General features: G+C 45.6%; 1 protein-coding gene across 2 annotated transcripts in view; it reads right to left on the reverse strand.

The window, feature by feature from the left end:
• Positions 1-1,925: 1,925 nt before the first annotated feature.
• The window catches only part of CARNMT1 (carnosine N-methyltransferase 1), a 63,110-nt gene continuing 41,158 nt past the window's right edge, over positions 1,926-23,877 (reverse strand). For both annotated transcript variants that reach the window (XM_075340203.1, XM_075340194.1), the window contains exons 6-8: positions 14,966-15,079; positions 8,144-8,247; positions 1,926-4,515 (exon numbers count right to left, since the gene is read on the reverse strand). In XM_075340203.1, coding sequence (XP_075196318.1) covers positions 4,414-4,515; positions 8,144-8,247; positions 14,966-15,079 — 320 coding nt within the window. In that variant the 3' untranslated portion in view covers positions 1,926-4,413. The remainder of the gene's footprint in view (positions 4,516-8,143; positions 8,248-14,965; positions 15,080-23,877) is intronic.

A 23,877-nucleotide genomic window follows, 5' to 3' on the forward strand; every position in this document is an offset into this window, starting at 1 on the left:
CCGGGTACAGTCCCAGAACTGTCGCATATAATGTATGCGGCAATTCTGGGCGTCTGCTGGCTGATATTGTTAGGCTGGGGGGCTCCCCATAACGTGGGGCTCCCCATCCTGAGAATACCAGCCTGCAGCCGTATGGCTTTATCTGGCTGGTATTAAAATAGGGGGGGAACGCACGCCGTTTTTTTAAATTATTTATTTATTTTATTGCACAGTATAGACACGCCCACCGGCTGCTGTGATTGGGTGCAGTGACACAGCTGTCACTCAGCGTGGTGGCCGTGTGTGACTGCAACCAATCACAGGCGCCTGTGGGCGGGTAAAGCAGGGAATATGAGATAGATTAATCAAAATAGTAAAAGCCCCCGGAGTTTTTACAACAGCCGTGCAGCGCCGCGATGGTGATCGGGGAGCGGTAAGTATGAGAGGGCTGCTCACTTCAGTCACTCAGGGGATTAGTGGTCACTGGTGAGTCCTTCACAGGTGACCGCTAATCAGTACGCGGCACACAGACAGAGCCGCGGCATGACAATGAATTCGGGTGAAGTTCACCCGAGTTCATTCTCATCGCGCAACTCTGTCTGCTGTCAGCCGACATGTATCAACGACATTGTGCATCACAAACACACACGGAACATTTCACACGGGCAACACACACACGTTAGTTATTTCACTCACGCACACACGGACATTCCACACGCACATACGGCTAGCATACAGGATACACACGCAGGCCACACATACCATGAAAACGGACCTAAAAAACGGAAAACGGACCCGAAAAATGACCCGTTTTACACGGACGTGGTTTTAACGGATGTGTGTTTCAGGCCTTAATAAAAGCCGATTTCATGCGCTCTGGCTGCTGCCTCCACCATAGACAGAGTGGGAGCTGCATCCAGAACGCACTAATAATTGACATGCTGCTTTACTGAACGCACGGATTTGGGTCAAAATTTTAGCATCCAAATCGCTGTGTACAAAAAAGCAACGTGCGCCCGAATCATGCACAATGTTCATAGATTGTCCTGGGAACGCAGGACACATGCATTTACACTGCAGTGCTATACACAGCGTAAATGCATGTGAGTACGCAACGTGCGCATGAGCCCTTAGGGCTTAGAGTGCGACATTTATAAGAAACCTAAACCGCACATCTCACAGAGCTACCCAATTATATTGTATAGTTTGCTACAACATCTCTATCAATCTGGGGTGCAGGTGGTGTAGCTCCAAGCATTTTAGGCTGCTTTCACACTACTTTTTTTAACATGCGTCCTGAACGTTTTTTAATGCAAAAATGGATCCAGTGGAAATGCGTTTTCATTTCAATGCATTTGCAATGGACTCGTGTCAACATGCGTTCACCTGCATTTGCGTGCGGTACAGTCAGGATCCAGCGACTTGCAGTTTTTAAACTTTTTTCAAAAACGCTACTTGTAGCGTTTTTGAGCTGCGTCCAAATACTGCAAATTGCTGGATCCTGACTATACTGCACGCAAACGAATGTGAATGGTGGTATACTGATAAACAGGATCCTGTTTGGCCAGAAACCAGCCTGGCGTGATCACAGTCTCTCTCTCTCTCCTCTCTTTTATCTCTCCTCTCTTCTCGCCTCTCTCTTCCTCTCCTCTCGCCTCTCTCTCTCCTTTCTTCTCTCCTCTCTCTCTTTTCTCTCCTCTCCCTTACCCCCCAGCTGTGTCTGAATTTCCAGTCTCACGTTCAGTTCCCCTCACTCCCGATCACATGACTCCAATCCCCGCCCATAAACTTCAAGTGACAGGATCCTGTAAAATAACACGTGTTTCTCTTTGCAAAAACAGGATCCGCTTTTGCAGCAAAAAAACGTTCATGAGGCATGTTAAAAAAACCTAGTGTGAAAGCAGCCTTAAGCTGCCCAGCTCAGCAGACGCTGGACAATCAATATGGTGGAGCAGGGGTTACTGAAGAGAGCCGGGGCTGTCGTGGCCAGGACAGCCCACAGAGTTTATGCACTCTTATTTGCATATTGGATAAAAACTCATCAGAATATTTTCCCATTTACTTTGGAATGAATGCAAAGTGTTAGATAGAAAACCGCTTTTTATTATCACAATGTCTAAATACTATAGGCCATGTAACCTTTCCAAACCCACAACAGCTATACATCAGTAAACCTCACCCGTAGACCTGCAAAATTACAAAAGTAATAATAGTAGGCAGAGTTTCTCATGGCCATATGGAAAAACGGGCCTGTGGACGGTAAACTGTGGATGTGACTGGCTCCGTCAGTGTACATAGTATGTTGATGCACTGGTCCTGAAGAAGAGGTATATCCTTGAAACGCGTAGACCGATGGAATAAAAGAATACGTTTATAACATCAACGTGCTACATCTTCATTTTGGCTGATGCGCGGCATTAACCCCCTCTTCACTCTGATTTGTATGCACATCCACGTGGGGCTGCAGCAGACGCCATCATCCTATGCTTTATCAGTGGTTGTGACTATCACAACCTTTTCAGGTGAGTGTATTTTTCCTGATCTACCTCACTGATCTGTTGGTATTACACTATCAGCGCTCCTTATTTTTCAGTTTAACCCCTATTGAGGCTAAGTTCACATTAGGGTCGGGAATTCCATTATTCTGTTCTTTTATAGGAAGAGAAAAGCGGAATACACACAGGAGACAGATCTGGAACCTGACGGACACAAACTAGAGAGTGTCCAGGCTCACAATGAAAAAGAAAAAATTAGCGACAAAGCCTCTTAAGAAAAGCTTTAAGGAGGACATATAGGATTTAAACAAAAACTTCTCATTTGTGAGGTACGGAGTCTACGGACTTTCCATAGACATGTGCATTATACACTCTCTATGGAGAGACATTGTGCGCTCTCTATGTGTAACGCCTGCCTGGATCAACAAACTCAGATGGGATGTAATGGACAGGCAGGCTAGAGGGAAGCCACTCACCAAGCAGGACCCCCAGAACCCTGAAACCCTTTAATCCCTATACAGGTATTTGGAATTACACAGGGCCCTGGAGATCACTACCTGTGGAAGGCAGCAGTCCGATGAGAGTAGTCGTCAGGCAGGGTCAAACCAGGAATAGCAGAACAGGGACAGAATCGGCAGGCAAGGACGTAAACAGAAAATGTAGCAAAGGTCAAATCCGGATCGGGCAGCGAGGTACAAAAACAGCAGGCAGAAGGGTAGTCAGAAAACACGCAGAAGTCAGCACACAGGAATCACAAAACAGAATAGGGTGGATCAGGAGCCAGGAAATCAGAACTATCTCTGGCAGAGGTCAGCAGACAGGAGGGGAACTAAGAAGGGTGTGTTGTCTTCCCATTGGCTGTAGCTGAACGCTGGCAACTTCAGCTGGAAGACACATGCCACCCACAGTCAGCCAGCGGTACTGCAGATCCCAAGATAACCCAGCCCAGTGGATGATCGGAGCCTGTGCCCACCGGTGCCGCTGCCATCAACTCCTCTCCTATCACCAGCACCATCCGCAGCATGAACACGGCGTCGCCTGGTGATCGGAGCAGAAGTCGCTGGAGCGGACTCCGGTGGTGACGTAACACTATGTCATCTCAGAGCCCCGCTGATCAAAATGTCCATCATCTTTTTTTGATAACAGGCACACTTTATGTTATGGAACATCATCAGAAAAAGAAGCGCTAAATTCCTGGTAAGCAGCAAACTAAAAGTAATAAAACATATTGCATTTTTTATGAATTTCCTTAATCTGTATAACAGCTAAACACAAATAAAAATAAATTAATTATGACAGGCACTGACATATTGCATTATCCCTCTCATGGGTAAGCAGACCACACTAAATCACTAGAGGTCACCAGATTATGTAGAAGACGTGAGTTAGGTGAAGATAATGCATATTCACAATATTGTAACAATGGAGATTTTGGAGTCGTGTTCACATAATAACATGTTACATCAACTAGTTTATTAAAAAAAAAAAAAACAAACCTGTTATATACAAGAGAAAATGTATTTCCATTAAGGCCGAGGTTACAGGGCGACTTTGGCCGCAGTATAGTGATCTTTGACCGCATGACTTACGTGCCAAGACAACCACAAAACATCAGATTATGTCCGACTTTTTGCAACTCACTTGTGGCAGTACTATATGGGTCGCAATGCATCGCCATTCACCCGCATTACCCTGCGAGGTAGCAGCAGCACACAGCAATCCTTGGCCGTGCAACCTACGTCACCGCCAAAGTCGCTGTTTAGCCCCTGCCCGATAGTGTTAGTGTGACTGGGTCTCAAAAAAATAAATAGGATCTGTTCATCTTCGCATCAGCTCCGGTTGGAAAAAGGCACCTTTGTGTCAAGAAATTAGTGACCATGAGCAAAGCCCATTTCAAGTCATCTGAAAGTGTAGGCCAAAAACTTTGGAGGTCGAGGTATTATTCTGGTTTGCGAGCTACAAAAAATATGCAGTCATAGAAGTACTTCATCATTGATAAGTGATTCACAGTATATGTTGTCCTCACAGATTCTCGCTCCACCTACAGATACAAAATACAAGGGATTAGTTGACTTGTAACTGCAGTTTGACATCTTTTTTTTCCCAGAAATAAACAAAAGACTGAATTAAAAATCCCTCCTATTCTTTAAAATAATAGGGCTAAAAATTAAAATATCTCAGGAGAGCCCCTTTAGCATATCAACCTGTCCTAAATACTTCAACTGGTACGCATTGCGGGACTTTAAAAAGAAAATAAAAAAAAAGGGCCTAAGCACCAACAGGCAAGAAATTACCTACCTGCTTGTTGTGCCTGGCGCCATTCTTCACAGTCACAGACCGCTCGTGCCGGTGATACAGTGGCTGCATCAACAGAGTGGCGGCTTCTCATCTGCTCTGCTCTGTAGATGGGGTGGGACAGCCGATGTCACGCTGATTGGCAGCTGGCTCTCCACTGCCTAACTGGGGGACAGATGTCAATCAGCATGACTTGGCTATCCAACCCCGTCTATAGAGCAGAGCAAATGAGAAGCCGCCGGTCTGTTGATGCGCAGTCAGCGGAAGCAGCTGAATCATCAGCAATAGCGGTCTGTGACTGATCTGTGCCAGTGAAAAACGGCACCGGGCTCAACAGGTAGGTAGGTACCGTATTTTTTGGACCATAAGACGCACTTTTTTTTCCCCAAATGTTGGGGGAAAGTTGGGGGTGCGTCTTATGGTCTGACTATAGGGCTGCGGCCGGGAACGAGGGTGCTGCGGTGGAGCAGGTCATCGGGGGCACGAGCAGGCAGCAGCAGCGCCTGCCGTGACCACGTGGGCCCGCTCATTACATATGCACGCCCATCCTCCCGCCCATCTCTCAGCGCTGAAGCCGGCACTGACAAGTGGGCGGGAGGATGAGCGGGGACGCGCGCATGGTAAAGAGCCGGTCCGCATGATCACCCCTGGCAATTACAGCCTGGAGTGATCATGTGCGGCTGTATTCACTGCTCCCCGCGCGTCATCATCAGCGTGGGGTGCAGTGAATCAGTACACTCACCCGTCCCCGTGTGTGGAGCCGTCTTCCTGTCTGTGCCGGTCAGCTGATCTGTGCTGATCAGCTGATCGGCACATACAGGAAGACATCGCGTGCTGCAGGGGAACCGCTCCACACACACAGGTCATTGCCGTTGAGAGGAAGATGATCGGTGCTGGAGGGAGTGAGGAAAAGGTGAGTATAAACGTTTATTTTTTTTCTCTGTGCTATAGGATACAGGCCATATACCAGGATGGTATATGAGCACGATGGGCGCATATAGCAGGATGGGAGTATAAGAGCAGGATGGATGGGGGGTATATGAACAGGATGGGGGTATGTGAACAGGATGGGAGTATATGAACAGGATGGGGGTATATGAACAGGATGGGAGTATATGAACACGATGGGGGCATATAGCAGGATGGGAGTATATGAGCAGGATGGATGGGGGTATATGAACAGGATGGGGGTATATGAACAGGATGGGGGTATATGAATAGGATGGGGGTATATAAACAGGATGGGGGTATATGAACAGGATGGGGGTATATGATCAGGATGGGGGTATATGACCAGGATGGGAGTATATGAGCAGGATGGGAGTATATGAGCAGGATGGATGGGGGAAATATCAATAGGATGGATGGGGGGTATATCAATAGGATGGGGGTATATGAACAGGATGAGGGAATATGATCAGGATGCTGGTATATGAGCAGGATGGGGGTTTATAGCAGGATCATATACAAGGCAGGAGGATCATTACCAGGATGGGGTACCTTAGTAGAGAATTTGGGGACATTACCTCCATAACAGTGTCAGCAGCAGATCCTCGCCCCATAACAGTGTGTCATGACCACATTTTTTTGCTTAAAGTTTTATTTTCCTATTTTCCTCCTCTAAAACCAGGGTGCGTCTTATAGTCCGGTGCGTCTTATAGTCCGAAAAATACGGTAATAACTACATACCTGTCAGTGTTGAGGCTTTTTTTTACATTTTTAGAGTCCCATATATAACTCTGCATACCGTATTTTTCGGACCATAAGACATACTTTTTTTTCCCCCCAAATGTTGGGGGAAAGTGGGGGGTGCGTCTTATGGTCTGAATATAGGGCCGGGAATGAGGGTGCTGTGGTGGCGCGGGTCATCGGGGGGCACGAGCAGGCAGTAGCAGCGCCTGCCGTGACCATGTAGACCCGCTCAATTAATATGCACGCCCATCCTCCCGCCCATCTCTCAGCGCTGAAGCAGGCGCTGACAGGTGGGCGGCATGATGGGCGAGGGATAAACAGCCGGCCCGCATGATCACCCCTGGCAACTGCAGCCTGGAGTGATCATGTGCAGCTGTATTCACTGCCCCCCGCACATCATCATCAGCGCGAGGTGCAGTGAATCAGTATATTCACCTGTCACCGTTCCCCTGCAGCACTGCGATCTCTTGGCTGCCGGCGGCCGCTGAGTGGAGCCATCCCCGTTCTCCTGCAGCATCGCTCCTCCTCCCATCTGTGTCAGCGGCAGCGCCACTGAGTGGAGCCGTCCCCGTTCTCCTGCAGCATTGTGATGTCCTCCTGTGCCAGCGGCGGCCGCTGAGTGGAGATTAGCGGCGCGCACAGCGATGACGTCATCGCTGTGCACATGTGTCCACACGCAGCCGCCGCTGGCACAGGAGGACATCGCAATGCTGCAGGAGAGTGGGGACGGCTCCACTCAGCGGCGCTGCCGCTGACACAGATGGGAGGAGCAGCGTTGCTGCAGGGAGTGAGGTAAGGAGAGTATGAACATTTATTTTTTTTATGTGCCAAAGGATGCGGCCATATAGCAGGATGGGGGTGTATAGCACGATGGGGGAGTATAGCACGATGGGGGTATATTATGAGCAGGATGGGGGTATATAAGCAGGATGGGGGTATATGAGCAAGATGGGGGTATATGAGCAGAATGGGGGTATATGAGCAGGGTGGGGGTATATAGCAGGATGGTGGTATATGAGCAGGATGGGGGTATACAGCAGGATGGGGGTATACAGCAGGATGGGGGTATATAGCAGGATGGGGGTATATAGCAGGATGGGTTACCATATATAGCAGGATGGGGACATATGCCAGGATGGGGTATATAGCAGGATGAGGGACATATACTGTATATACAAGGCAGGAGGCTCATTACCAGGCTGGGGTACCTTAGTAGAGAATTTGGAGACATTACCCCCATAACAGTGTCAACAGCAGATCCTCGCTCCATAACAGTGTGTCATGACTCCTATGTTTTGCGTAAAATTTTATTTTCCCATTTTCCTGCTCTAAAACCAGGGTGCGTCTTATAGTCCGAAAAATACGGTATATTAAATGATATCTCCAAAATAGTAACTCATTCCCTACTCATTTATTATCCATAGTAGTGCCAGCTGTGCTCGGCTTTCTGCAGCAGTCCCATAGACAATGAACGGAGCAGAGGTCGAGCATGTGCACTTCTGCTCCACTGAAGGCGAGGCTTTACAGAGCTTCCTTCTCAGTATCACTGTGGATCCCAGCGGTTATACACCAGGAAATCACTAAGAAAGCTCCTGTGCTATCAAGTAAACCATCGATAAATTGTGAAATAAAAACATAACTTTACAATGAACTAGAAACTTTGAACACCCCTTTCTAAATACCTCAAACCGAAATCCATACTGTATGATAACATTTTTGAGATCTTCATAGCTCACTTCTATAGAAAGTTCATTTGCCAAGTTTTCAAAGTGATACAAAAGTGGTCCTAAAAAGAAAAAAAAAAATTCAACAATCTGCCACAATTGGAAATGAAACAATAGGCATTGTGTAGTGAGTGGCAGGGCGGCTGGAGAGAGGAGTGAATAAAATTAGTTGTTTTTTTACATGTTAGTTATTATGAGTTCTAGGTAAGTGAAATGTTCATTAGCCGGGGTCTGCCTATATAGATGTGTATTTATATATAAATAATGGGCATACGTATGTTTCTATATAAATAATGGACACATATTAGTTTGAGACAGAATTGTTCTGGTAAATTATATATACAGTAGTTTTTTACATTATTTATCTTGCCGGCTTTCCTGTGAATTCAGGGTACAGGGGAACCCTCCTTTGCTAAAGTTTGCAAATGGCCGTCCAATGGTGAATTTTCAAGCTTGTTTTCAGTTGCAGTAATTTTTAGAATAAAATTATCTGCTGATTGCACACAATATGGTTTCTATGCATTTTTTTGCCCAGAAAAACCCTATAGTACCGTATATACTGGCGTATAAGACGACTTTTTACCCCCTTAAAATAATGGCTACAGTGGGGGGTCGTCTTATACGCCGGATATACGGGGGGGGGGGGGGGGGTGGGGTGTGTATGTACACTGCAGCGTCCATGGGAGGTGGGGGCAGCAGCTCTGGAGCACAGGGGAACGCTGCGGCCTGCATCCTTTGATCTCCTGCACCCGCTCATATAATATGCACAGCCGCTGTCCATCTCCGGTGGTGCTGAAATCGCACGCAGTGAGGGGCTGGAGCAGCAGTGCATATTCTATGAGCCTGCGTCCCAGTGTGATCGCACATGTCCCCCATGTGTTAGATTTGGCCCCCAGGCTGCTGCTCATTCTAAAATAAAAAAGCTTTACTTACCCCTGCAGCGTTTCTCCCAGTGTCCCTGTGATCCACTGATCAGGCACACAGAGATCTCAGTCTGCTGTGCCGATCACATGACCGCACTGACAACCAGGAAGTGGAAGAACAGAAGCACGGAGCCAGACAGGAGATAAGGAAAGAGGGTTTTATTTTACTTTGGGCAGCAGCCTAGGGGCCATATCTGACACAGGGGGACTTGTGCGATCTATAGGGGCCATGGGCAGCACTATGGGGGCGATATCTGACACAGGGGGACTTGTGCGATCTATATAGGGGCCATGGGCAGCACTATGGGGGAGATATCTAACACAGGGGGACTTGTGCCCATTATGGGCCCCAGTGAGCTGCTTCTAACCCCCCAGATGTATGCCCTGCCAATCCCCCCCCCCACCGATGCCGCGGGTGCTGTACCCGCCGAGCCGCGGGTGCAGGCCCCACAGAGCAGCAGAGTTGTGTGTATTTGTCTGTATGTAGCAGAGTTGTATGTGTTTGTCTGTATGTAGCAGAGTTGTACGTGTTTGTCTGTATGTAGCAGAGTTGTATGTGTTTGTCTGTATGTAGCAGAGTTGTGTGTATTTGTCTGTATGTAGCAGAGTTGTACGTGTTTGTATGTAGCAGAGTTGTATGTGTTTGTCTGTATGTAGCAGAGTTGTGTGTATTTGTCTGTATGTAGCAGAGTTGTATGTGTTTGTCTGTATGTAGCAGAGTTGTATGTGTTTGTCTGTATGTAGCAGAGTTGTATGTGTTTGTCTGTATGTAGCAGAGTTGTATGTGTTTGTCTGTATGTAGCAGAGTTGTATGTGTTTGTCTGTATGTAGCAGAGTTGTGTGTGTTTGTCTGCATGTAGCAGAGTTGTGTGTGTTTGTCTGTATGTAGCAGAGTTGTATGTGTTTGTCTGTATGTAGCAGAGTTGTGTGTGTTTGTCTGCATGTAGCAGAGTTGTGTGTGTTTGTCTGTTTGTAGCAGAGTTGTGTGTGTTTGTCTGTTTGTAGCAGAGTTGTGTGTGTTTGTCTGTTTGTAGCAGAGTTGTGTGTGTCTGTTTGTAGCAGAGTGTAGTACCATTGTTTCAGTCCAGTTGTGGCTTTATACAGCAGGGAGGAGCATTCCTTGCTGTACTAAGTGAACATTGGAGCGATTGATCTGTCAATGGCCCTTTAAAAACATATTGTACGGCTCTCGCGGAATTAAAATGAACATGTTGCAATCAAAGCAGACTTTTTTTCATTTGGGAGCGGGGTAGTCTTATACAGTGAGTATATCCCAAATTCTATATTTTTAGGGCAGAAGTTGGGGGTCGTCTTATACGCCCAGTCGTCTTATACGCCGGCATATACGGTAGTTGTAAATGTACTTGTGATGCAGATTTTGAAACCTGCAGCATGTCGATTGTTTCTGTATTGAAGATGCCCTTTTCCCCATTGATGTCACTGAGGCAGGGGCGTACTGTCCATCGTGGCAGCCCACGCAGCCGCTATGGGACCTGTGGGCGCGGTGCCACTCAACACTGTCATCACAATTTCAGCACTATCCACATCCTAAGGATGTGGCCCCCATAGGAAGGTGCCAGTTGTAAGGCAGCCGGCATCTGCCTGGTGCAATGCAGGTTCAGCTCCTGAGCCTGCTCAAACACTGAATGTACCAGTATGTCCAATGGCAGGGAGACTGACACTGGACTTATATGTAGCTGATTGGTGGCCATTTATTGCCACAGTTGACCTGTCTAAAATCGACCCTAAAAGGCACTTTTTCACGCTGCAATATCGATATCGCAAGCGAGCGTACCCGCCCCCATCGATTGTGCATCAAGGGCAAATCGCTGCCCGTGGCGCACAACATCGCTTACACCCGTCACACGGACTTACCTTCCCTGGGACAATGCTCTGGCCGGCGATCCGCCTCCTTTCTAAGGGGGCGGTTTGTGCGGCGTCACACGGCAGCCGTCCAATAGAAACGGAGGGGCGGAGATGAGCGGGACATAAAATGCCGCCCACCTCCTTCCTTCCTCATTGCCGGTGGAGGCAGGTAAGGAGATGTTCGTCGTTCCTGAGGTGTCACACACAGCGATGTGTGATGCCGCAGGAATGACGAACAACCAGCGGCATGCACAACCAACAATATTATGAAAAGGAGCGACATGTCAACAATTTTTGAAGTTTTTGCGATCGTTGCTCCTAGCCGTCACACGCTGCGATAACGCTAACGACGCCGGATGTGCATCACAAACACCATGACCCCGACGATATATCGTTAGCGATGTCGCAGCGTGTAAAGCACCCTTTAGGCCTCATTCAGATGCCTGTATTTTGCATACAAGCGCTAACCATTTTTTTCAGTTAGCAAGTGTACCTATAGTAATGGAGTCATTCAAATATCTGTGATTTTTCAAGGACCAAGTGGTCCATGCAAAATCATGGAGACATGTTTGTTTGCAATCTGAGTGTCAGATCAAAATCGGCAATACAATGTGTTCGTAAAAAAAAGTGGACAGCACTCGGATGACATCACGGAGAGTTGGGAGAAACTTGGACTAAATTCTGGTAAAACTCTTAAAATGTGACCGAAATCACTGATAAAATTTGGTCAGTTTTTCTCATAAATGAAAAAAAAAAAAAAAATCTAAGTGTGAAGGAGGCCTAACTTGTGGACCATGAGCATTCTCTGACACCTTTCAACCAGTCCATTTATTTTTGCAGAAATATGACAAAAAAAAAGTTCTATACATACATTTTTTTTCTTCATAAACTGTTACTCTATCCCTAGAGCCCCACCACCTATACACTATAGATAGCCGTCAGATCACACGGCTGACAAGGAATGTAGGGGAGATGTGAAGGTGGTAAGACAGTGGCTTCTGTGCCTTCTGATTGCAGTTGAGATTTGTCATCTGGCTGCTGTGTTATGCAGTCACACTGACAGATGACAGAGCAGTGTAATGAAGTACGTCTGCCATCTTGCTCACTGCCTCGGCATAGCACAGTGGTCAGATGACAAACTCATCACAACTGCTGCGCACTGCACTGCTGAAAGCGATTGGTACAAGGAAGCGGCTGCCTGCTTTACAGATTCACCTCGCCGTGTAAAGAACATGAGGGCAAGAGGTGGTACCACTGTTTGTCATATCGGCGGTGACAGGTGATAAGCTCCTGCCCTGGTGATGTGCGGGAGCGTCAGTATACAGGCACCCAAGACGCTCCAGCACCAGCTCTCACTATGGCTAGTTTCACACTTGCGTTCAGCGCAGTCCGTCACTATGGAGAATAGCGCAGTCTGTTAACGCACTGCGCTATTCTCCATAGACTTGTATGGACGACGCACTGTAACGGAAGTGTCTGCGTTGCATCCGCTGGACGACGCAGCGTCGTTATTTTGACGCTGCGTCGAGCGGATGGAACGCAGCATGTAACGTTTTTCTGCGCTTGGCGGAGTGTGAAAAAAACGCAATCTGCAGGAATCCGTTAGGCGTCCGTTGTTTTTATAATGGACGCCTATGGTGGCGGATTCCGTTAGATTGCGTCATTTGACGGATTCCGTTAACGCACCTGACTTTACACAACTGCGCATGCTCAGATGTGTAAAGTCAAGGAAAAAAAACTACAACGGACTGCGTTATTTTGTACGATCTGTAGCATGCGTTGTGCCACTATATGCAACGCATCCGTTGCATGCGTCACACAATGCAATGCTACGGATCCTGTTCAACGCAGGTATGAAACTAGCCTATGAGATTCAACTGGCTGACACGCACAAAGGGATATCCATACATAGATGAGGAGACCATTGCAAAGAGAGAGGGAATGGGGGGGGCATGCTCTGCCGGTATAGGGCTAGACAGACAGGCACAGTGGCCAGTAATACTAACACCAGGGGGCGCCATATTAGACAACAAACGGACTTAGGGTACCTTCACACTTTAGCGATGCAGCAGCGATCCGACCAGCGATCTGACCTGGTCAGGATCGCTGCTGCATCGCTACATGGTCGCTGGTGAGCTGTCAAACAGGCAGATCTCACCAGCGACCAGTGAACAGCCCCCAGCCAGCAGCGACGTGCAAGCGACGCTGCGCTTGCACGGAGCCGGCGTCTGGAAGCTGCGGACACTGGTAACTAAGGTAAACATCGGGTATGGTTACCCGATGTTTACATTAGTTACCAGCGCACACCGCTTAGCTGTGTGTGCAGGGAGCCGCGCACACTGAGCGCTGGCTCCTTGCTCTCCTAGCTACAGTACACATCGGGTTAATTAACCCGATGTGTAATGCAGCTACATATGCAGAGAGCCGGAGCCGGCAGCACAGGCAGCGTGAGAGCTGCAGAGGCTGGTAACTAAGGTAAATATCGGGTAACCACCTTGGTTACCCGATGTTTATCTTAGTTACCAGCCTCCACAGCTGCCAGACGCCGGCTCCTGTTCCCTGCTCACTTCATTTGTCGCTCTCTCGCTGTCACACACAGCGATCTGTGTGTCACAGCGGGAGAGCGCCTTTGAAGAAAACGAACCAGGGCTGTGTGTAACGAGCAGCGATCTCGCAGCAGGGGCCAGATCGCTGCTCAGTGTCACACACAGCGAGATCGCTAATGAGGTCACTGCTGCGTCACAAAAAGCGTGACTCAGCAGCGATCTCGCTGTGTGTGTAGCACCCCTTATCTTTTAAAAGGTCATTCATTTTAGTGCTTAAGTTACAAAAATATTTACAAGATTTCTTCTGCATTAACAATACATTGTATCGTGGAACCACCCTTTTAAAAAGGTTTTATAGTATTGGAAAATCCCTGTTCCCCAATTGCAGTTTTTTTTTTTTTTTTTTAATAACAAACACATAGTACTTTTCTCACCCCACCTCGAACCAGTGGCGAATCTCCACTACTGCTCCCAGTGTCTGTTATTGTCTGCAGCATGAGGTCACGTCTACAGCACTGCACACAATAATGAAGCTCAGCTCCCTGAATAGACGAGCTGATGACCTCAGCTACTGGCTGCAGCGCTGTCAACGTGATCTCATGACCGCAGACAATAATGAAGCTCAGCTCCCTGAATAGACGAGCTGATGACCTCAGCTACTGGCTGCAGCGCTGTCAACGTGATCTCATGACCGCAGACAATAATGAAGCTCAGCTCCCTGAATAGACGAGCTGATGACCTCAGCTACTGGCTGCAGCGCTGTCAACGTGATCTCATGACTGCAGACAATAATGAAGCTCAGCTCCCTGAATAGACGAGCTGATGACCTCAGCTACTGGCTGCAGCTCTGTCAACGTGATCTCATGACTGCAGACAATAATGAAGCTCAGCTCCCTGAATAGACGAGCTGATGACCTCAGCTACTGGCTGCAGCTCTGTCAACGTGATCTCATGACTGCAGACAATAATGAAGCTCAGCTCCCTGAATAGACGAGCTGATGACCTCAGCTACTGGCTGCAGCTCTGTCAACGTGATCTCATGACTGCAGACAATAATGAAGCTCAGCTCCCTGAATAGACGAGCTGATGACCTCAGCTACTGGCTGCAGCGCTGTCAACGTGATCTCATGACTGCAGACAATAATGAAGCTCATCTCCATGAATAGACGAGCTGATGACCTCAGCTACTGGCTGCAGCGCTGTCAACGTGATCTCATGACTGCAGACAATAACAGACACTGGGAACAATGGCAAAGATTCAGTGCTGAACCTGGGGAAGAAGAGTTGTTTTTCGTTTTTTAGTAAAAACTGCTGCTGGGGAAAGGGATTTTCCAAAATTGTATATAAAACCATATAAGAAAACCCCTTAAAAAAAGTAAACTGTGAATACAATACATGGTAAAAGCATGCAATTCCATGTATTTATGAAGTGGCAGATCTCTTACCTAAATTAATCCAAATGCCTCCTGGTTTAAGGATTTTCCAGATTGTCTCAACATAGTCAAGAATATTATGTGCAGTGTCTATAAAGAAGCATGTGGCTACACAGTCCCAAGAGTCTGTTCAAATGGAAAGGGAAAAAACAGAAAAACTCATTACAGAAACCTACCATGCAACCATTATTTCAAGGGGTTGGTCAACACCCTGAGCATAGAAAGTGAGATCCCCCTGTAAGTGGCAGAGCTAAACGCCACGCTATAAGAGCTCAGAAGTAACTGGTGTGTATGCACATTACATGAAAGGATATTCATTTTAACGTCAGGCATGTAAGGCTAGTGTAGTCACCTATGGCTTCTTCATGGCTGTAAGAGCTCATTGCTTGGGCAGAACGGTGGCTCAGTGGTTAGCACTGTTGCTTTGCAGCACTGGGGTCCTGGGTTCAAATCCCACCAAGGACAATATCTGCAAAGAGATGGTATGTTCTCCCCGTGTCTGTGAGGGTATGCCATGGTTCTCCAGTTTCCCCTCGTACTCCAAAGACATACTGATAGGGAATTATGATTGTGACCCCAATGGGGACAGTGGTTATCATGTCTGTAAAGCACTGCAAAATATGATTGCTCAATATAAGAAAAAGCATATTAATACACTAAATAAAAATATAAACACAATACTTGTTTTTGCTCTCATTTTTCATGAGCTGAACTCAAAGCTCTAAAGGGTGCTTTACACGCTGCGACATCGCTAGCGATCTCATTAGCGATGTGACACGCCAGATCCCAGATGCGATCTGTAGAGATCACACATAGGTTGTTTTTATAGCGCTGGTCACAGGTGTGATCTCGGCAGATCGCATCTGCAATCTGGTGTGTCACATTGCTAACGAGATCGCTAGCGATGTCGCAGTGTGTAAAGCACCCTTAAGACTTTTTCTATGTACACAAAAGGCCTTTTTCTCTCAAATATGATTCACAATTTTCTATATCTGTGATTGTGAGCACTTCTCCTTTACTAAGATAATCCATCCACCTCACAGGCGTGGTATATCAAGATTATTACATAGGTGTGCCTAACGCTGCTTTCACATCAGCGGTATTCTGCCGCACTGCCAGATCCGGCACAAGAGCAGTACAGTACAATACACTTCACTGATAAGCTCCGGGCACATGCGGTCATGTGACCGGAGCATGTGACAGCATGTGACCGGGGCTTGCCGCACTGTCTATGAACTGTAATGTACCTTGTGCCGGATCCGGCAGTGCAGCAGAATACCGCTGATGTGCACGCAGCCTTAGGCTGGCCAAAAAAAAAGAAGGAGGGCCACTCTAATATGTGCAATTTTACAGTATCTGGTGTGGCCACCATTTGCCTCATGTAGTGCTACACATTTCTTTCGCATAGTTGATCAGGTTGATTGTGGGCTATGTTGCTCCACTCCTCTTCAATGGCTGTGTGATGTTGCTGGATATTGGCGGGAACGTGAACACACTGTTGTATGTACTGATCCAGAGCATCCCAACCATGCTGAATGGGCGACATGTCCAGCAAGTATGACGGCCATGCAAGAACTGGGATGTCTTCCAGGAATTCTGTACAGACCCTTACAATATCGGGCCGAGTATTATCATTCTGCAACATGAGGGTGATTGCCGTGGATGATTGGCACAACCATGGGCCTCTGGATCTCATCATGGCATCTCTGTGTATTCAAAATGGCATCAATAAAAGGCACCTGTGTTCATGGTCCATAACATACGCCTTCCCATACCATAATCCTTCTGCCACTTAATCAATTCACAATGTTCATAATACTAAATAGGATAACTGAAGTGAGCAGTAATATATATTATGAGTGCAAGCCAAAAAAATACATAGTACATAAGGATAAGGCTGCACATCAAAGTTAGATAATAGTATAATGCTATAGGGAAACCGAAAAACATTGAAGCATGCAATGAAAAATGCTACTTGCTAACTTGAAAATGTGAATAATGAAATGCATGCCTGCCATGAATATTAGGAAAAAGGAGATATTTAGCAATCACATTGATCAATGTAACTGAGCCCCAAAACCTCGTCAAGGTATATCTCTATATTGGGGTCCCTAGCTCTATGACCCTGTGTGTCATCTCATTTCAGTTACACACTGCTGTGTGTGGAGAGGGGTAACCAAGGACTTTCTTATAGAGATGGAAAAAACATGGCCGAAAGGGGCGGAGCTGTGTTCACATTCAGAAAAAAACTACATATAACTAAATAGGATAACTGAAGTGAGCACTCATATATATTATGAGTGCAAGCCAAAAAAATACATAGTACATAAGGATAAGCCTGCACATCAAAGTTAGATAATAGTATAATGCTATAAGCATACCGAAAAACATTGAAGCATACAATGTATACAAAGCATACAAGCTTGCACTCATAATATATATTAGTGCTCACTTCAGTTATCCTATTTAGTATTATGAAGTTTTTTTCTGAATGTGAAAACAGCTCCGCCCCTTTCGGCCATGTTTTTTCCATCTCCTATATAAGAAAGTCCTTGGTTACCCCTCTCCACACACAGCAGTGTTTAACTGCAATGAGATGACACACAGGGTCATAGAGCTAGGGACCCCAATATAGAGATATACCTTGACGAGGTCTTGGGGCTCAGTTACATTGATCAATGCGATTGCTAAATATCTCCTTTTTCCTAATATTCATGGCAGGTGTGCATTTCATTATTCACACTTTCAAGTTAGCAAGTGGCATTTTTCATTGTATGCTTCAATGTTTTTTGGTATGCTTATAGCATTATACTATTATCTAACTTTGATGTGCAGCCTTATCCTTATGTACAATTCACAATGTTAACATCAGCAAACTGCTCACCCACACAACGCCATACACATTGTCTCATCTGCCCTGTACAGTGAAAACTGGGATTCAGCCGTAAAGAGAACATCTCTCCAACGTGCCAGATGCCATCGCATGTGAGCATTTGCCAACTCAAGTTGGTTATAACAAACTGTAGTCAGGTGAAGACCCCGATGATTATGGCGAGCCTGCATATGTGCTTCCCTGAGACGGTTTCTGACAGTTTGTGCAGAAATTCTTTGATTATCCAAACCGATTGTTGCAGCAGCTGTCCGGGTGGCTGGTCTCCGACAATCTTGGAGGTGAAGATGCTGGATGTGGAGGTCCTGGCTGGTATGGTCACACGTGGTCTGTGGTTGTGAGGACGGTTGGATGTACTGCCAAATTCTCTGACACACCTTTTGAGGCAGCTTTCGGTAGAGAAAGGAACATTCAATTTATGGGTAACAGCTCTGGTGGACATTCCTGCAATCAGCATGACAATTGAACGCTTCCCCAAAACTTGTGACGTCTGTGGCAATGTGCTGTGTGATAAAACTGCACATTTTAGAGTAGCCTTTTATTGTGGCCAGCCTAAGGCACACCTGTGTAATAATCATGCTCTCTAATCCGCATCTTGATATGCCACACATGTAAGATGTATGGATTATCTCGGCAAAGGAGTAGTGCTCACTAACACAGATATAGACAAATTTGTGAACAATACGTGAAATAAAATGGCCTTGTGTACATGGAAAAGTCTTAGATCTTTGAGTTCAGCTCATGAAAAATGGGAAAAACACAAAAATGTTGTGTTTATATTTTTGTTCAGTGTAATAATTGTCAAAAGGAAGGGTAATAGCTTCTTTTTAATAGACAGACACCTTTATTGGCTTGTAGCACATAAAATTGACATTTTTACATGATACACACATTTCATTTATTTTGTGTCTAGGTCTGGTAGAGCTCCATGTACTGACTTATTGAGGGTGGTCCCGAGTGGAGGATCCCCAATTTTAAAATCCATATGCACTGATAAAAGGTATACAGCTCTTCTTCTGCGTGTCTGTCCTCTTCCGTGTCTGTGCACCTGGTGAACAGTATACGTCAGAGGTTTTTCCAGACATATACTGTAATGTTGCCGCAGGACACCATTCACCAGACAAAAGGTTGAACGTGTGTTGTTTCGGCCTCCGTCTGGTTGGTAGGAGACTGCATACCTTTGTGGAACTATAGGAAAGCACAGCTGGTTACACTTTCACATACAGAGCCACTACAAGGAAATGTAAGCTCTTAGGCTACTTTCACACATCCGGTTTTTGCTCTGCGGCACAATACGGCACTCTGCAGAAAAACCGCAACCGTTTTTTTTGCTGCCGGTTGCGGGTTTTTTTTTGCATAGACTTACATTAGTGCCGTATTGTGCCGCATGGGCTTGCGTTCGGTCCGGTTTTTGTCTCATGCGGCAGATTTAGCCGATGCCGCGGCCGGATGGAACGTTGCCTGCAACGTTTTTTTGCTCAGGCAGAAAAAAACGCATCGCGCCGCATCCGGCCGCTGCGGCGCATTTTCAATGCATGCCTATGGACGCGGGATGCGGCAAAAAACGCATCCGGCCGCCGCATGCGTTTTTTTTCACTGCGCATGCTCAGTAGCGTGCCGCAACCGGAAAAAAACGGACCGGCCGCATGTAAAAACGTATGCAAAGGATGCGGTGTTTTCACCGCATCTGTTGCATAGGTTTCACAGCCGGATTGAGCCGCACTGCTCAAACCGGATGTGTGAAAGTAGCCTTATGGGCAGGGTTGTGTTTATTTCTGCCCTAATTATTATACCATCTTCAATTGTTACTTGCTTGGATATGAACCTCTGAATTGTAAAGTGCTGCGGAATATGTTTACGTTATAGAAATAATTATTATTATTATTACCAAGCAGTAGAAGACGATACCATGAAATACAAGTTTCCTTACAGTGGACCCTTATGGTAGACAAATGCCTAGACATTCATCCAGACTGCACACTATAAGAGTATACCTCCTGAGAATATGGACACAATTATGGGCACACATGTAGTGTGGATTAAGTCTTGATAAGCCACACTGGACAGATTATCTGAATATAAATCACTAGAGGATAGGTTAATTCATTACCATCAGGCAGATATTAAAATATGGTGCAGAAATGACACCTACAGTGTATTAGGCAGTTGTATGACTTTACATTGTACACTGATTAAAGGGGATTTGAATCTTCCATTCATTTCTGCTTACTTTCATACCCTCTGCAGGTCCAGCGATGCCTCCTCATTGCTATGCTTGGCCTTGACAGGCTGCAGAGGTGATGTCATTGCTACAGCACATGTGACTTCTTCAGCCAATCAATGGGTACGCTAGTGATACCAATATAGACTATAAGAACCATTGAGCCCTGTGATTGGCTGCAGCAGTCACCTGCACTATGGTTATGACATCAAAGCGCAGCCTGCCAACAAAAATTGGCAGCAGCATCATAGCTGGATCTATACATGATATAAATATATTATGGAACCTTATGTGCACCTGCATGGTGTTTGAAAAATTAAAAATTTCTCTACAAAATGCAAAACTAGCGAGATTTCTTGACACTACTATGCGAGGAAAAGTGCAGCCACGTCCACGTGACTATTTCTGTAATCTATAACTGGCTGAGACAGGAGAACTATATTCAACACCGCCAGTTTTTTGGGGGGGGTTTGTGGGATGTGTATTTTTCTAATGACATAATTCACTTTATATAAAATGTACTGGAAAAAAAAAGTGAAAAAAGAATCGTCATTTTTAGGGATGATGGAATACCTCAAATATTCGGCTTCGCGAATATTTTCCGAATAGGTCGCCGCTATTCGACTATTTGCAAATATTCGATGCGCAATGTAAGTCTATGGGGAACTCGAATAACAACTATTCGAAACTATTCGGGCTTCCCATAGACTTACATTGCGCATCGAATATTCGCATATCAGCGACCTATTCGTCGGATATTCGCGAAGCCAAATATTTGAGGTATTCGATCATCCCTAGTCATTTTCAAAAGACTGTCTAGAAGAGCTGAGCTCTGACATAAAAGCACTGACAGAGTACGGACACTTTAGTCTCTCTACTACAAGGCTATGTGCCCGGTCAGTGCTTGCTGAAGAGAGCTTCTGAACAGTTTTCTAGGTGATCAGTAGGGTTCTGAGGATCCAGCCCTCACTGATATGCAGGATGCAGGAGTATTGAGGACCTAAAGTGTTTTGAAAAAGTATTCCTACCCTGTGAACATTTCAGCATTTTTTTTATATTACAACCAACACAAAAGTAGAAAGTATTTGTAAAGTGTAAAAGGAAATGAACATTGTTTTCTAAATATTTAAAAAACATAAATTTATAAATTTTGACATGAATTTGTATTCAGCCTCCTTGTAGTCGGATAGCCCTAAATAAAATCCCGAGTGACCAATTGCCTCCAGAAATCACATAATTAGTAAATGGAGTCCACCTATGTGTAATGTATTCTCGGTATAACAACATACCTGTTCTGTGAGGGCTTCAGAGATTTGAGAACATTCGGGATCACACAGCATCATGAAAACTAAGGAAGACACCAGACAGGTAAGGGATAAAGTTGTGGAGAAGAGTAATGCAGGGATCTGGTTTAAAAAAAATAGCCCACAGAACACAGTTTAATCCATCATTCAAGAATAGAAGGAGTATAGCACAACTGCAAATCTACCAAGACATGGCTGTCCACCTAAACTGACATCACAAGCATGAACAGCACTAACTATACGTAGAAGCAGCCAAGAGACCCATGGTCACTCTGAAGGAGCTGCAGAGATCCAAAGCTCAGGGGGAGAATCTGTCCACAGGACAACTATTAGTCTCTCCAGTATACTCCAGGAATCTGCAATTTCTGGAATAATGCAAAGCAAGACATTTTGAAAGCAAGCCATAAGAAATTCACTTAGCAGTCTGCAAAATGTCATGTAGAGGACACAGCCAGTATGTGAAAGAAGGTGCTCTGGTCAGATGAGACCAAAGTAGAACTAAGGTTCACCTAAACTGACATTTCAAGTAAGTGGAGTACTAAGAAGAGAAGCAGCCAAGAGGACCATGGTCACTTTGAAGGAGCTGCAGAAATGCACAGCTCATGTGAGAGAATGATGGCCACAGGGCAACTATTAGTCATATACTCCATAAATCTGGTCTTTATGGAAGAGGGCAAGAAACAAGCCATAAGAAGTTCCATGTGCAAAAAAGCCAAGTAAGCAACATAGCTAGCATGCTGAAGAAAGTGTTCTTTTTGGGCAAAATGCTCTATGTACCGGGAAACTAACAATGTACATCACCGTGAAAACACCATCCTCACCATCAAACATGGTGATGGCAGCATCACGCTGAGGAGAAGCTTTTCTTCTGCAGGGACAGGGAAGCTGGTCAGAGTTGATGGTAAAATGGATGGAGCTAAGTACAGGGCAATCCTAGAGGAACAGCTGATAGAGGCTGAAAAAGACTTGAGACTGGGGCAAAAGGTTCATCTTCCAGCAGGACAACGACACTAAAGATCCTGCCAGAGCTACATTAGAATGGCTGCATTCAAAGCATATTCAAGTGTGTGAATAGTCCAGTAACAGTCCAGGCCTAAATCCCACTGAGAATTTGAGGCGACTTGAAAATTGCTGATCACAGGCATCTCCATTGAACCTCACCAAGAAAGAGCTAGTGTGCAAAGAATGGGCAAATTTTCAGCCTCCAGATGTGCAAAGCTGGTAGAGACGTACATCAAAAGATTTTCAGTACAAATTGCAGCCAAAGGTGGTGCTACAAAGTATTGACTCAGGGGGACTGAATACAAATGCACATCACAATTTTTCATAATTATATTTTTAAAATGTTTAGAAAGCCATGTATCATCTCCTTTACACTTCACAAATACTAGCTAGTTAATGTTGCCATATCACATAACATCCTAATAACACACATTTACGTTTGCGAGTGTAACTTGAAAAAAAATGTGAAAAAGTTCACAAGGTATGAATATTTTTTCAAGGCACTGTATAATAAATAAAAAAATATCCCAGTAATTCCTCTATTACATGTGACATTCAGTTGGGACGGAAAGTATTCAGACCCCTTTAAATTTTTCACTCTGTTTCATTGCAGCCATTTGGTAAATTCAAAAAGTTCATTTTTTTTCTCATTAATGTACACTCTGCACCCCATCTTGAGAGAAAAAAAAAAGTGTAGAAATTTTTGCAAATTTATTAAACAAGAAAAACTGAAATATTTTCATAAGTATTCAGACCCTTTGCTCAGTCTTCTTCAGAAGGATGCAACAAGTTTTTCGCACCTGGATTTGGGAATCCTCTGCCATTCTTCCTTGTAGATCCTCTCCAATTCCATTAGGTTGGATGATGAACCTTGGTGGACACCCATTTTCAGGTCTCTCCAGAAATGCTCAATTGGGTTTAGGTCAGGACTCTGGCTGGGCCAGTCAGGAATGGTCACAGAGTTGTTGTGAAGCTGGGTCATTGTCTTGTTGGAAGGTGAACCTTCGGCCAAGTCTGAGGTTCAGAGCACTCTGGAAGAGGTTTTCTTCCAGGGTATCTCTGTACTTGGCCGCATTCATCTTTCCTACAATTGCAACCAGTCGTCGTGTCCCTGCAGCTAAAAAACACCCCCATAGCATGATGCTGCCACCACCATGTTTCACTGTTGGGATTGTATTGGGCAAGTGATGAGCAGTGTCGGTTTTCTCCCCACATACCGCTTAGAGTCACCAAAAAGTTCTATCTTTGTCTCATCAGACCAGAGAATCTTATTTTTCATAGTCTGGGAGTCCTTCATGTGTTCTTTTGCAAACTTTATGCAGGCTTTCATATGTCATGTACTGAGTAGAGGCTTCTATTGGGCCACTCTGCCATAAAGGCCCGAATGGTTCAGGGCTGCAGTGATAGTTGACTTTGTGGAACTTTCTCCCATCTCCCTACTGCATCTCTGCAGCTCAGCCACAGTGATCTTGGGGTTCTTCTTTACATCTCTCACCAAGGCTCTTCT

The sequence above is a fragment of the Anomaloglossus baeobatrachus genome, chromosome 1 (assembly GCF_048569485.1).
Source record: "Anomaloglossus baeobatrachus isolate aAnoBae1 chromosome 1, aAnoBae1.hap1, whole genome shotgun sequence".
Taxonomy (NCBI): domain Eukaryota; kingdom Metazoa; phylum Chordata; class Amphibia; order Anura; family Aromobatidae; genus Anomaloglossus; species Anomaloglossus baeobatrachus.